The sequence below is a fragment of the Acinonyx jubatus genome, chromosome B2, assembly GCF_027475565.1.
Source record: "Acinonyx jubatus isolate Ajub_Pintada_27869175 chromosome B2, VMU_Ajub_asm_v1.0, whole genome shotgun sequence".
NCBI classification, from domain to species: domain Eukaryota; kingdom Metazoa; phylum Chordata; class Mammalia; order Carnivora; family Felidae; genus Acinonyx; species Acinonyx jubatus.
This window is the reverse complement of record NC_069385.1, coordinates 112,842,115-112,858,474: the sequence shown is the minus strand read 5'-3', so window position 1 is coordinate 112,858,474 and position 16,360 is coordinate 112,842,115. Positions and strand designations below refer to the sequence as shown.

General features: G+C 37.8%; 1 protein-coding gene across 5 annotated transcripts in view; it reads left to right on the top strand.

Annotated features, from left to right (window-relative positions):
- Positions 1-16,360, top strand: part of DNAH8 (dynein axonemal heavy chain 8) — a 329,266-nt gene that overhangs the window by 248,602 nt on the left and 64,304 nt on the right. For all 5 annotated transcript variants that reach the window (XM_053222854.1, XM_053222853.1, XM_027057830.2 and 2 more), the window contains 3 exons: positions 735-853; positions 2,951-3,153; positions 15,503-15,576. In XM_053222854.1, the coding sequence (XP_053078829.1) occupies positions 735-853; positions 2,951-3,153; positions 15,503-15,576 (396 nt within the window). The remainder of the gene's footprint in view (positions 1-734; positions 854-2,950; positions 3,154-15,502; positions 15,577-16,360) is intronic.

The following is a 16,360-nucleotide window of genomic DNA, read 5'->3' as shown; positions in this document are numbered from 1 at the left end:
GTTTTGTCAGTACGTGGGCTTCAAGGAGTGCCTTTTAATGCCTCTGAAAATTGGCGTTTCTTGCCATGCCTCTGAAAGAACACGTATTTCAGACCAGCTCTTGGAGAGACCTCTGTTCTTAGGCTTGGGGTCTCAAGGCAGGGAATCACTAAGAAAATAAAAGTTTAGAGTCTGTCATCTATCACTATTTTAAGTAGAGGTCAACATTTAGAGGTTTGGTTATCAGAATGGTCTATATCAGTGGTCCTCAAGCAAGGGCAGCTTTGTGCCACCCCCCAGCCCTGCCACCGCCCCGAGAGCATTTGACAATGTCTGGAGACATTTTTCATTGTCATGAGTTGGGGATGAGGCTGAGTAGAGGCCAGAGATGCTGCTAACATTCTGACAGTGTGCAGGACTACTTCCCCAAAATAATCTGGCCCCAAATGTCATTAATATTGGCAGGTTGTTTGTAAACCCCCTTCTATGTTGTTTTCCTCCCTGATCATTTAGTGTAATTGATACACTGTCTTAATTTCCGTGAAAAATGTAGAAAAGCAATGGAAAAACTGAAGGGAATAGTAATATCCACATTATTTGAGTCACTGATTCTGAAAAAAAAAGCAAACTGTGTAGTTATGCTTGAAAAATTATCTGCCTGTGAAGAATGACCCTCTAAAGTTACTCAGTATCCTCTCCAACATGTTCCAATTGTATATATTTCTATGGCTTGCTAATTGGCTTATTTATTTTAGATATCTCGTAATGAGAAGGGATGGAAAAGCTGGTTTGATAAAGATGCTCCAGAGGAGGAAATTATCCCTGATGGATATAACGATTCACTGGATACCTGCCGCAAACTTTTACTTATCAGGTGAGCATATGTATTATCAGACTTAGAAGGATCACTCATCAGATTGTCAAATTACAGATGTTACCTCAGTGAGTTTACTTCACTATGTCCCAGTGGGTATTCTAAGAAACGTGTGTGCTTCCATATTGCGGTTTGGGATGGCAATTCCTTAGTTCCTTGACAAGCAAATAAAATAGTGGTGGTGGCAGGGAATGTATTAGTGATAGTGCTTTTAGCAGAAGACACATGAAAGATATGCCTTTATTATTCCCTCTGTTCATCATTTGCCACTGAGTGAATCACTTATTGTTGAATTTACTTGATAAAAAAAATAATCCTCACAAAGTTACAAGGCAATTAGTCTACAAGCTGAAATTAAATTTTATTTGAGGAAAAAAACAGGAATTGCCTATTGAAATGTATAAATGTTGTTTTGGCTATTAAAATATGATGTGAAGGAAGAAAATTCTTTCCTTTTCTTTTCTTTTCTTTTCTTTTCTTTTCTTTTCTCCTTTCTTTTCCTTCTTTTCATGTTTTCTAAATATCCAGTAGCTCAAAGAAGGCTACTGGAGAAGGCTATGGGAAGGTGTGTGTGTGTGTGTGTGTGTGATTTGTGAGCAAAGCAGGAGGGTGGAGGTGGGGAGATGGGGCCACCAAAAGAGCAACAAAAAGATGTAGGATTATTTTGGAGTGGTTTTTGTTTTCCCTAATAATATACACCTGAGCTTGAATTTCTTAGAAAAACTTGTTTCCTGGATATTGTCCACTCTTTGAGAGTAATCAGAATGGTCAGCAATGGTGACCTCGTGATGTACGGAGTATGAAAGGATTACTTTTTTTTTAAGTTTATTTATTTTGAGAGAGAGAGAGAGAGCACAAGCAGGGGAGGGGCAGAGAGAGAGAGAGAGAGAGAGAGAGAGAGAGAAAATCCCAAGCAGGCTCCATGCTGTCAGCGTGGAGCCTGATGTGGGGCTTGAACACACAAACCATGAGATCATGACCTGAGCCGAAGTCAAGAGGCAGATGCTTAACTGACTGGGCCACCCAGGCGCCCCAGGGCTACTTGTTTTTATAGGAATAGATGTGTCTATCTTTTGTCCATCCTTTAAAAAGTGAATCTGTGCCAAACGAGTAGTGTAGTCTACTAGTAAATAAGAATCTGTAGAGCTTGTCTGTGATCCAAAATATCAAATAGTAAATGGTATTTATTTGATGTGTTGCTGTGTATAGAACCTACTACAGTGCAGGCGACACAGATGGTATTAAATAAGTGCTTGCTGATCAACCTACTTTTGACAACTTTGACACTTTAATTCTCCCCTTGAACACTGCAGAGCTTCACAGTGTGCAGCGGGTTGGCCCCTATTGTCTTCGGGAGCTGGTGGAGGACGCCTCCCCTTGGGTCCCTGCTGAGCCCCAGCACCTAAAGTGGGGCCTGATGCGGTAGGCACAAGATAAATATTTATCAAAGAATAGATGTGGTCCTGCCTATGAGTTTGAATAAGGAATTGCTTACCTGAAGCAGATAGCCTCAGTGACCAGGGGTAATCATTGATGTGATTAAAAAAAACATAACTAATTAGAGGCACCTGGGTGGCTCAGTCAGTTGAGCATCAGACTTCTGCTTGGGTTATGATCTCATCGTTCATGAGTTCGAGCCCTGTGTTGGGCTTCCTGCTGTCAGTGCAGAGCCTGCTTCGGATCCCCTGTCCTCTCTCTCTGCCCCACCTCTGCTCACGCACGTGCTCTCTTTTGCAAAAATAAACATTAAAAATAAGCTTTAAAAAAACTAATTAAAGCTTCAGTGTAGTTGGTGTGTCTTCTGAAAATGAGACATTTGGATCAACTGGCTTCTAAGGGTTCTTCTGGCTTAACAACAGACCATGTTTTTAGCCGCTCTGGCCTATTTTTTCCCAGTGCCTCGCACCAAAACCACATGATTAAATTTGTATTCATTCAGGGATGGGAAACCTTCCCATCCTTCTTACACAGATCTGCAGATCTGGGAATTAGCTTTTTGTCCTTTGCTAATTAATTACGTTTTTTAGATGCTTAGAATGAAATAGAATAAAAAATGAACACACTGAATTTTTTCCTATAACTTGTATTCATTTCTAGGTCTTGGTGCCCAGACCGTACTGTTTTTCAAGCAAGAAAGTACATTGCAGATTCTTTGGAAGACAAGTACACAGAACCAGTTATCCTAAACCTGGAGAAAACTTGGGAAGAAAGTGATACCAGGACACCTTTGATATGTTTCCTGTCCATGGGATCTGATCCCACAATTCAAATTGATGCATTGGCCAAGAAACTGAAGCTGGGTATGATCAGACATTTATTCAGTTTAGTAAAACCTCTGTATTTTTGCCCCAAACATTGCCTCTTATAATTTCATAACTGATTCTTATTATATATATTGTATATAATAATTATATAATTATATCTAATTATATATAATATTATACATAATATTATATATATTATAATTATATAATTATTATAATATAATATAATAATGATATAAATATATATATATATATATTTTTTTAAGTAGTAAGCAGATGTCCATACTACATGGATAGCAGACTGGGAAGAATGAACATACAGAGGCATTGCTCTGTCTGTATAAAATTACAAAAAAATCTATTTTGTCAGAAATTGAAAAACTATAACCATTATTATAACACACAGTAATTTGGGATTTATTCATTCATAATTTCTTTCAGTAACTCTTTAGTACAGGCAGCAAGCTAGATTCAAGAAGTGCGGAGACGAACACAAAATAGCTGGGAAAGACAGATACATAAACACGTAATTGTGGCAACTGCTGGAACTGAGGCATAGACATGCCTGATTACAAGATCCAGAGCTACTCGGGCTGCAAGGGGTAAAGGGAAAGCATCACAGTGATGGTATTTTGAGTAGGATCTAAAAAGGAGTTGAGATTTTGGTAGGTGGGATGGTGGGAGATACAAGGTAAGTTGCTCCAGGGGGAGGAGGCAGGGCGAGGAATTAGAAACACATAAGTGGTGAGAGCAGTGACTGAGTCAGCACGACCAAAGGACAGGGACCTGTATGGGAAGATCGAGCCATCTTTTTATAGAATGGCTGTTTGTAGGAGGGCTGTTCATCTGCTCCTCATGGTCTGGAAATCTGAATATTGTTGGCATTGCCATTTGGTATCTTTCAGGTTCAGATCTCTGGAACTATCCCTTATTGGGTTAATTCATTTATGTCTTTATAAAGATTATAAAGGTGATTGATTATGCATAACCAAACCTACCCTGTGAAACAAAACTTACATTGAGTTTATTAGTAAGTTAACATAATGTGATATAAAATCAATTTAGTCTTCTCCAAGTATTCACCATGCCATGTGTCCTGCACTTAAAAAATTACTGCAAACCATTAGCTTAGGGTATCATGGTCTATGGTCACTGTCTGTTTTCTCATCTTGACTTTTCTCTGTTCACTGTCACCATACCCTTCTATACTCTATATTGATCCATGTTTTAATGGTCACTTTCTTCAGTCTGAACACTGATACTCACTGTATAGAGCTTCCAGTTGTAATGGCAACTATTCATGGTTAAGTTTTACTAACCACCTTAAAGGTAGGCTGTGTTGCTCTGGTATTTATGGCAACATGCCAGTCACCTTCATTGGTCTAAGAGTGATGCCTCTCTTGCAGCCTTGTAGCTTCCAAATCTCCCTCAGATGTATTCCTTTATGGATATTTGTCCAGTTGCTTTGTCCAGATGCCCCACTTCTCTCTGCTTATGGGTTCCTTTTTCCTGTCTTATTATGCACCAATCTCTATGTGGCAGAACTCTTGGTCTCTGGTGGCTTGTGAGCTTTGCTGCTTATATGTTTAGTAAGTTCAGCATTCCCAGGGAAATTCCCCTTACTCTCTTGGCCCCAGGTCCAAATAGCAAGGGAAGGAATTCATTGGTTTTGCTTTGGTCACATGTTCCTTTCTGGGCCAATCAATGCATATTGCTCTGGTGATGGATTCATAGCAGGAAGCACATGTGTGGGGCTAGAGTGGGGGCATTTCTTAGAAGGGGATATTGTTCCTAGAAGATGGGCATGTTTCCAACTAGAATTACCATTTCAAATGACCTCAAAATAATGCTATTGTCTAGGACCAGAGTTTAAAACAGAATTAAGAAATTCAGGGTTTCTTTTGGGAGAAATTATAACCATGACATTAAATAAATTTAGCTGGAACTGTGCTATCACCTTTACTGTTATTACATGTTATCATACTACTTTGCTTGGCAATTTGGTGATTTCCATTTCTTGCCATGACTTAAGTTTTTCCAACAATTGTTCAAGCTTCTGTTGGTTGCTTTGTTAGCAGAGTACATTTGATTTTGATCCTGAAACTCCATGTAAAGAGCTTCCAGTTGTAATGGCAACTATTCATGGTTAAGTATTACTAACCACCTTAAAGGTAGGCTGTGTTGCTCTGGTATTTATGGCAACTTGCCAGTCTTCCAGGACCCAGTGAATTTTATACAGAAGTCTTTGATGAATAAGTTTTGAGAATGCTAGAAAGTCTCATGCTATTTACTATCCCCCAAATATCTGTGAAAATGAAACTATAATATGTACAGAATAGCATAGTAATCTAGTCTCAACTAGAAAGATTTTATTTGGATAACTGGATACTAGACAATCATAGGATACTCAAGGTGAATAGGCTGGAAATCTTGAAATCCAACTACCTTATTTTACAGCTGGGGAAACTAAAGTCTAGAGATTGGGCCATACAGCTGGCTGGGGACAGACTCAATTCAGGCCTTATCTCAGGGCTTCCAAATCCCACTGCAGTGGTCTGTTCTTTCATTCCCTTTCACTGCCTTCATTGGATGAATTAACCAGTTACCAGACAGCAACTTGAGGAATGGGACCAAATCAAATACATTTTTGTAAGAAAAGAAAAGCTTCTCACTATGGATATTGTCAGGTGCCTGTCAGACTCTGCAGTGAAAGATTTGGAGCAGACAAATTCTGCCCAGAAACACTGTGTGCCTGGGCAAGAGAGAAGACAGGTGTCTTTAGCATGAGAACCCTACCAGAGCCTGGATAACGGAGAAAGAGGATGGATGGGTTTGAAGATAGAATCCAAACACAAGTGAAAGAGAACAAGTAAAATACAAACCCACAAGTATACTGAAGTAGGAATGAGGAAATGGGCATAAAAACACATACAGATGAAAAAATTTAAATAACAAGAGAACAGTGCATAGTTATGGTAATAAACTTAAAAATATCATTAAAACGGACAAGTTTGTAGAAAAATACAAATTTATAAAAAAAAAAACCTGAATACACCAATAATCAAGATGAGAAAAATGAGAAGTTTTTACGTTATGACCTGAGCAGAGGCTCTGGGCTTGGTTTTTTTTAGTAAATCTTCTAAAACTTTCACATACTTTATCCCATAGGATACATAGGAAACATAGGAACATAGGAAAAGATGATACATTTTCCTCTTTATTTTGAGGGAATAGCATTATCTTGATAGAAACAGACAAGATAGTAATAACTTCATAAAAGAAAGAAAACTACAGATTGACGCTGCCTGTCAATGTAAATGTAAAGATCTTAACTGAAATGCAAACAAAAGGAATTCATTGTGTCATTAAAAAAAATAACGTACAATTTCCTTGACCAAGAAGGAATGCATGGGTGGGTTTAAGAAAGATACAGTATTAAGAAATCTCATCACAACAAAAAGTAAAAGACTCTTCCTTAGGCTATCATATTATTACCTTGATAGGTGCTGAAAAGCCTTTTTATAAAAATTAAACATTTGTATTTGACTTTTAAGAAGTTGATACATATAACATTTTATTAATATGATAATGAATATGAACTTCAGACATCAACATTTTACTTACTGGTAAACAACTAGACACATTAAAGTCAAGAATAAGATAAAGATGTCTGCTATCACCACTATTATTGAGCACTATTGTGGAAGATATAGCTAATGTATTGTAAGAATCATAAATAAAAGATATAACTATTGGAAAGGAGGGACAAAAATCATCATTACTCTCAGGCAGTGTAATTGTCTAACTAGAAACACAAATGAATCAACTGAAGAACTATTAGATTTAACGGGACAGTTTGGTAAGGTGGCTGATCACAAAATAAATATATTAAAGAAATCAATGGAACAATCTTGTAAAATAAAATGTAAAAAATCCCATTCACTATAGCAATAAAAATAAAACTGGGGAATAATTTTTAAAATACCTATTAGAAGAAAACTATAAAACTTTCTTAGAGGCATAACAGTAGGATAGAATAAATGGAGAGTCAAACCACATTCCCAGTGTAAAGATTCAATATTGTAAAGATGTCAATAGTTGCTAAATTAATCTATAAATTGAAGGAAAGTCTAATTGAAATTCCAACTATATTTCTTGTTCTAATTGGATAGTAGAAAGATCTTAGATCATCTAGAACAATAAATGGACAAGAATAACCAAGAAAACTTTGAAAAGGAAAAAGAATAATGGGGAATGAGCACCACTAGATTTGTAAACCTTTATCAAATGGCAATAATTTAATCAGTGTGGAAGCTCAGAGTAGATAAACAGATCAATAAAGCAAAATGAAAGGCCTCAGATTAGGCTCTAGTATCTATAATAAGCTTAGTCTATGATAAGATTCACATTTCAAATCAATGGAGGAAAAATGGATTAGTCAATAGATATTGTTGGGCTAGCCGGTTAACTTTAGAAAAAAGTAACAATTTGATCTTACTTTAAACTCCAAAGTAAATTCTAGGTTAATTAAGCTATAGAAGAAAAAAAAAAAAGAATGTATTGATACTATTGGGGTAGCTAAGATTTTCTTAACCAAGGCGGATAGTTTGGAGTGATGAAGTTTTGAAACTTCTGTATGTCAAAGCGCCATTAGCACAAATGAGGATGGACATGTGGGCTGGGAACGACAGCCTTCCATTTTAGCTGGAGACACTGGCAGTCCTTTTTAATGTATATATCACAAATCTTTAAAATATTTGTGCTTTGTCTTGACGATTCTATATGTATGAATTCCTTCCAAGAACATATCAAGAGATACATATCAAAATTTATATACAAAGATGTTTAATCTAGTGCTATTTATAATATTGAAAAATTGAAAATGTCTCACATATAGAAAAGGCTAGAGGTTGAATGAACGAGAATGCATCAACATGATGGAATATTACGGTACCATTAAAAAATTTTCCAGTAATAATTAATGACAGTAAAATACTCATAATATGCTGTTAAGAAGTAGAGATTTAGAATAACATCTGTGAGTGTATGTATATATATAATACATACATACATATATATATATATATATAATTTTTAATATAGCTAGGCTTACAATCCCTTATTCAAAATCCTTGGGGCCAGATATACTTCAGAAATCAGAATAGTCCACCTTTTAGAAAGATAATATTTCATATATTATATAATATACTGCAAATAAGAGTATTAATATTCATAGAGATAGGAGTAAAGTCTATAAATAGCCTCATATCCAGTCAGGTCAAGTTTTGCCACTAAAATGATTTTCTGCAAAATTATCAGTTTTCAGGACGTTTTGAATTTTAAAATGAGGGTAAGCGATTGTGTATTGTGCATATTAAAAAGCTTAGAATGAAAATCTAGGGAGGGATATTCATGACTTTCATTTTCTTCTCTATACCTTTCTGTATAGTGCTTTCACTATGAGCGTATACTACTTAACTAGATATAAGAAGTTTTAAAAAAAAGAAAGCAAAAAAGGGAAAAAGACACAAGCCTAATTTTGGAAAGAAATGGAAAAGCAGTTGAATTCTTATTAAAGTCTCTCAAATACAAACAAACAAAAAGCCCAAACACCAAAGTGTAATTATACTTTATTATCTGCAGCAACACTTCCTACAATACCTTCTGCACCCATCTTTCTTTTGAGAATTCCTCTTATGATGTTGTGGCATCTTTCTTTACCCTTTCTAGAAATTTGGTCTTGTACTGCATCTTATCTCACTGGTCCCTGCCCTTTGGGACCTTTTCTTCTTAAGGGCAAAGCTTCGTCACTTTTCCAATGTCAATCAATCTAGTTGTTCCAGACCATTCAGAAAATTTATGAAATATTTATTGACCTATGTTAAAAATGAAGAAAGTTTGCAAGTCAATAACTTGAACTTCTGCCTTAAGATACCAGGAAAAGAAGAGTAAATTAAACCCAAAGCAAGCAAAAGGAAACAATAAATGTTTCAGTGGAAAGAAATGAAACAGAGCATACAGCAACAACAAAGATCAACACAGTATCTTCTTCGAAAAGACCAACAAACACCTACTAACAACCACGAGTGAAAAAAACAAATTAGAATGTTGGTAATATATTGAGCCCCACTCCATAAGCCCCACCTCCACAAGACTGTGAAATATGCAAAGAGGTTAATTGAAATTATCCTTTTATGAAGATCAGAAAATATTATTTGATGATCATTAACTTGCCCAAAGTCATAAAGAGATAAGTGAACATTTGATGGCAAGGGAAATAAAGAGTGGTACAGGGAAATTCATTCCCAGGACTTAGTAGACAAACCATGGAAGTAAGTCCCAAAGGTTATACAGAAATAGAAGCTTAAATAAGAAAAGGGAAAGTCTCCATAATGGATAATATATGCCATTACCTCACAGTAAAAAGATAAAAAAATAAAAAGGAAAGAAAGAAAAGGAAAGGAAGGAAGGAAGGAAGAAAAAGGAAAATACCAATAATTGATAAATCTTCAGTTTGGCCAAGAGTAAGGGAGAGAAGACTAAGTTTATTAAATCAGGAATGATAGGGGGAAACATCACTATTGACCTGACAAAAATTTAAAAATATCATAAGAGAATACTATGAACAATTATGCCAACAAATTAGATAACCCAAATGAAGTGGGCAAATTATTAGCAAGAGACAACTACTGGAAGTGACTCAAGAAGAAACAGAAAACCTGAAGAGAACTAGAAGAAGTAAAAATACTGATTTAGTAACCAAAAACTTCCACAAAGAAAATACCAGGGCCAGATGGCTTCACTGGTGATTTCTACCAAACATTTAAAAAATAACACCAATTCTGCACAAACTTTTCCAAAAAATAAAAGAGGAGGGAGCACTTCCCAACTCATTTTATGAGACCACTATTACCAATTCCAGAACAAAGATACCACAAGAAAAGAAAACCAATATCCCTTATGAATATAGAAGCAAAAATCCCAACAAACTACTTTCAAACAAAATCCAGCACCCTATAAAAAGGATTGTGCACGGGGCGCCTGGCTGTCTCCATTGGTTAAGCGTCTGACTTCAGCTCAGGTCAAGATCTCATGGTTTGTGAGTTCAAGCCCTACATCGGGCACCACGCTGGTGGCATGAAGTCTGCTGGGATTCTCTCTCTCACCCTCTCTCTCTGTCCTTTCCTGGTGTGCTCTCTGTCTCAAAAATAAATAAACAAACTTAAACAAAATTAAAACTAAAAAAAGGATTATGTACTATAGCCAGGTGGATTTATCCCAAGAGTGCAAGGTTAATTATATATGAAAATTAACCAATATAATATGCCATGTGAATAGAATAAGGAACAAAATCCGCATAATTATCTGAATAAGTGCAGAAAGGGCATTGAAAAAAATTCAATACTCTTTCATGATGAAAACAAACAAGAATAAGATGGAATAAAAATTTATTCAAACTAATAAAGAGCACCTACCAAAACCCACAGCTAACATCATATTTAATGGTGAAAGGCTGAATGCTTTCCCCCCAAAGATCAGGAGCAAGACCCTCACCACTTCCATTCAGCACCGTATTGGAGGTTGTAGACAGGGCAGTCAGACCAGAAGAAGAAGTAAAATGATTTCTATTTGCAGATTACATGATTTTGTATATAGAAAGTCCTAAGAAGTCCACCAAAAAAACAAACAAACAAACAAACAAAAACTATTAGAGGTAATAAATGAGGTCAACAAGATTGCAGAATATAAGATCAATATTTAAAAATTTATTATTTTTCTATACAATAGCCAGAGCCATCCAAAAATGAGATTATACGTGCAATTCCATTTATGGCATCATAAAAAATACTTAGGAATAAAGTTAACAGATAATTTCAAGACTTATGCATTGAAAAGTGCAAAACATAATTGAAAAAAATTAAAGAAGACCTAAATATATGGGAAGACATCCTGTGTTCATGGGTCAGAAGACTTAGTATTGGTAAGATGTCAGTATTCTCCAAATGGATCTACAGATTTAACACAACCCCCATCAAAATCCCAGCTGCCTTTTTTTGTGTAAATTGACAAGCTGATCCTAAAATTCATAGAGAAACACATAGGACACAGAAGGACCAAAACAGTTTTGACAAGGAAGAACAAAGCTGTAGGTCTCATACTTCCTGAATTCAAAACTTACTATAAAGATACAGTAATTCAAACAAGATGGTGCTGGCATAACAATAGACATATATATCCATGGAATTGAATTGCAGTCCCATAAATAACCCCTAACATATATGCCCAAGTGATTTGCAACAAGGGTTCCAAGCTGTTGGATGAGGGAAAAGATAGTCTTTTCAACAAATGGTGCTGGAAAAACTGATATCTACTTTTAAAAGAATGGAGTTCGACCTTTATATCATACCATATACAAAAATCAACTCAAAATTGACCAGAGACAAATGTAAGGGCTAAAACTAGAAAACAGGAGTAAATCTTTGTGACCTTGGATGAGGCAGTAGTTTTCTAGATATGACGTCAAAAACGTAAGCAATAAAAGAGGCAATGAATAAATTGGATCTCCTCAAAATTTGAAACTTTTGTGCTTCAAAGGGTGCCATCAAAGAAAGTGAAAAAGGCAACTTACAAATGAGAGAAAGCATTTATAAATCATAGATCTGACAAGGGTCTGGTATACAGAGCATATAAAGAACCCTTACAAGTCAACAATGAAAAGTCTAATACCCAATTTAAAAGTGAGCAAAGAATTTGAATAGATATTTCTCCAAAGAAGATATATAAATGACCAACAAGCACACGAAAATATCATCAACATCATTAGTCATTAGGGAGATGCAAGTCAGAACTACAATGAGATAACCACCTCCCTCCCAATAAGATAGATTGAAAGAAAAAGATGGGCAATAACAAGTGTGGGTAAGGATGTGGAAAAATTAGAACTTTTATGCATTGCCGATGGGAATGTAAAATGGGGCAACTGTTTTGCAAAACAGTCTGTCAGTTCCTCGAAAAGTTAAACATAAAGTTACAATATGACCCAGTAATTCTACTTCCAAGTATGTAATGAAGTGAATTGAATATATGTCCGCACAAAGACTTATACACGAATGTTCATAGCATTCGTGTTCATTATTCATACTAGCCAAAAAGTGGAAACAGCCCAAATGTCCATCAGCTGATGAGTGGGTAAACAAAATGTGGTCCATCCATGCAGTGGACTGCTACTCAGCCATAAAAAGGAATGAAGTTGTGATTCATGCCACAACATGAATGAACCCTGACAACATTATGCTAGTAAAAGGGGACAGAACCAGAAGTCACATATTGTATGATTCCATTCATATTAAATGTCTAGAATAGAGACAGAAAGTAGATTAGTGGTTCCTGGTTGGGAGGGGTCATGGGGAGTGACCACAAATGGGTGTGTGATTTCCCTTGGGGGTGATGAGAATGTTCTGGAATTAGATGGAAGTGATAGTTCCACAATGTGATGAGTAAACTAAAAAACATTGAATTATATACTTTGAAAGAGTAAATTATACTTCAGTTTTAAAAGCTTAAGGAAAGAGTTACTGAGCACCTACTGTGTGCCACCCACTGTTCAGGTGCTGGGCTAGCCACCGGGATCTAGCTCCTCCCTTTCCTGGGGCTCACATTCTAGTGTGGGGGTAAAACAGACAATAACCGACAAACAAGTGAGTATATAGTATGCTAACAAGAAAAGTACATAACCTGCTAAGAAGCAGCGTGAGGGACAGAGTGATGGGAGAGGTGTGCTGTTTTACATGGGGTGGGCCAGGGAAGTCTTGCTAAGAGGGTGAGGAAGATCTGCAGTGTGAAGGAAGTGAGGCAGTGCAGCTCTCAGGGGGACATCTTTCAGGCAGAGGGAATAGCAGTGAAGCTGGAGTGTGCCTGGGGAGCAGGCCATTGCAGCTGGAGGAGAGTGAATGGCTGAGCGGGGGGAGAGTAGTGAGGGAAGGTGTGTGTGTGTGTGTGTGTGTGTGTGTGTGTGTGTGTGTGTATTGTGTTCATGCGGTGTGTGTGTAGAGTGTGTTTGTAGTGTGTTCGTGTGAGTTTGTGAGTGTGTGTAGTGTGTGTTCGTGAGTGTGTATGTAGAATGTGTGTAGAGTGTGTTCATGTAGAGTGTGAAAAGAGTGTGTGTGTAGAGAGAGAGTGTCGAGTGTGTGTAGAGTGTGTAAAGTGTGTGTGTGGAGAGTATATGTGTAGAGTGTGTACGTGTAGTATGTGTGTAGAGTGTGTGTGTAGAGTGTTTAGGTGTGTGTGTGGATAGAGTGTGTGTAGAGTGTGTACATGTAGTGTGTGTGTGTGTAAAGTGTATAGGTGTGTGTGTAGAGTATGTGTAGAGGGAGAGTGTGGAGAGTGTGTACGTGTAGTGTGTAAAGAGTGTGTGTGTGGAGAAGAGATAGTGTGTAGAGTGTGTATGTGGGGTGTGTGTGTGTGGAGTGTGTAAAGGGAGAGAGAGAGAGAGAGAGAGAGAGTGTGTGTGTGTGTGTGTGTGTGTGTGTGTGTGTGTATGTGTGTGTGTGTGTGTCTGCAGTGGGGGCTATTGTGTGTGTTTAGAGGCTGTAGCTAAGAATTTTGCACTGGATTTTGGGTTTTGCTCTGAATGAGATGGGAAGCCATCAGATGGTTCTGAGTAGAGCATGGACATGATCTGATTTAGGGCTAATCCCTCTGTCTGCTGGGGGAAGAAGAGTTGGTAGGGAACAAGAGCAGGGGACAGGAGTGCGAGTGAGGTCACACTGGTTACGCTTTTGCAAAAATCCAGGCGAAAGATGATGGAACCTTGGGCCAGGGAATGAAAGTGGAGATGTGGAGAAGTGAGCAGATTCTGGGTGTGTTTTGAAGGGATGCCTCTAAGTCTCCTCCTAATCCATTCATGGGTCAATATTAGAAAGTCAGGCCACCTGAATGGAAAGCAGCTCTTCCTTTTCGAAGGTGTATTTCAGAAGAGTTGGAAGGAGACAGGAGATAGACTGTGGCTCACACTCAATGTGTTATCACTGCTTGTCCCTATCAAACCTTCCCCCCATTGACCAACTGAACATTTGTGTGTTCTTCAGATGAAGGGCTCAGCATCTCTTTGAATGATCCAGAGGCTCCTCCATTCAAGTCCCACCTCCCTTTTCTTCTCCTTTGGTAGGTTGTGTGGATTCTTCTCGGCTTTCTCTGGGAGCAGTGCCTGGTTCCACCTCAGCCTCTTGCAATTCCTGATTCTTCAAACAGTGCCCTTTTATCCTCTGTCAGGCACCCTTGCAAAGTTTCTCCCTGTGACCCCGAGTTTATGAATAGTCTGTAATGTTGCAATTTACAGAGCCTCACAGAATCTCTGTCCATTAGCCATTCAGTGCTGTTCAAATGATGTATGTCCTGACAACTTCTCTGGTTCCTGACATACTTCCTCCCACCCCATAAATTCCTCCATCACTTATAGCCTCCTCTAGTGGTTCCCAAGTTAGCCTCACTGTTTTCCCTACCACAGTGCCCCACTTCACTGAGGATCCAGGCTCATCTGGGATAGCAGGGCAAAAACATTCACTGCTTCGCAATGTCTCCACTGACTTCCTTTTCCGGTCCTGAGATCATGCCCCTAAAACTCAAGGAAATTGGGTCTACAAAAGTTTGCTTGAGAATTAATTTCCAATTCCAGTTTCACAAGCATGATTCAGAGACTTCTTCATTTAGTGAGTTCATGTGGCACAGTGCAAGTGGGTTCTCTGCCTGGGACCTCAAATGCACTAAAGAGTCTAAATAGCAGATTCTCCCCCGAATTGTAGTCATACTTCCGATCTTGGAGTGGCCTCCACTTTCTCTTCATGCTTAGTTCCAAGGTGGTGATCTAATCTAAGGAGCAGTTACCCCTGAATACAGTCCTCCTGGGGCTGAGTTGCCTTGAGTTCTATCTCAGAAAATAGACAATCATGCAAAAAACCCAAAATGGACAGAAAGCACTGCAACCCTGACATCTTAAAAGAATAAAAACCCAATTAAATTTTCACTGAAGCATGTGTTAAAACACCAAAGAAAGATCCTAATCAAAATATACAGCAAAACTCAAAAATCCTCTTTCCCTCTAAATACCTGTGATCACCTCATTTCCAAAACCCCCAAACTCTCTAAAAACTCAACCTCGTGCCCTTTGTATGTCTTCGCCCTCAGCTTTCCAGACAGTGCCTCCAGTTTCTGTCCCACTCATTTCTCTCATCAACACAACCAAAGACCACACCTGTTTGAGTAACAAGGGCCCTCATTAGAAGCCATGGAGGGAGGGAGGCCATGACCATTGAGGAATTATTTTTTTTGTCCCAATCCTGTTACAAAATTTACATCTTATCACAGTGGTCCTTCTTCTATGTTACAGAATGCAGAACTATCTCAATGGGGCAAGGACAAGAGGTACATGCTCGAAAGCTGATTCAGGTGTCCATGCAGCAGGTAGGTGACAAGGACAGCTACTCCTAGTGCATCATTCTTGCTATTAGTCCTCTGGACATCAGGTCTACCTGGGACTGCCACAGTGATGGCTTAAGCATTCTGCCTGTGATGCTTCATCATCATTTTCCTTTTTTTTTTTTTTTATGTATGTATAGTCAACCTGTGATTACCAATGGATTTTAAAGTTTTTAATGTTTTTATTATTTGTTTATTTTGAGAGAGAGAGAGAAAGAGAGAGAGAAAGAGACGGACAGAGAGGGAGAGAGGGAGAGAGAGAGAATCTCAAGCAGGCTCCACGCTGTCAGTGCAGAACCTAATGCAGGGCTCAGTCTCACAAAATGTGAGATCATGACCTGAGCCAAAATCAAGAGTTGGAAACTTAACCAACTGAGCCACCCAGGCATCCCTGATTACAATTAATTTTAAACCGCAAGCTGGTTTGCTCCTGACATCCCCACAAAAAGCTTGTTTTATTTTCTATAGTGTAAGCTCTATCTTATTTTCACTAAATATTTTTTTTTGACAACTTGGCAGACACACTTTCTGGTTTCTAGGAATGGAGCTCTAGCAAGTCTTGGAATTTGACAATCAACATTAATAGATAGTGCTTAAGAAGTGACAGGCCGAGACAGTTACATTTCAATTTTTGGTTAAAGTCAGACTTTATTCTTTTCATTAGTGGATAGTTGCAGATGAATAAGAAATATTTGAAGATGTTATGTTTAAATATTGATGATGGTTTTTATTGAAAATTGCAAGCTGGATGGAATCTTGAGAAGTATTT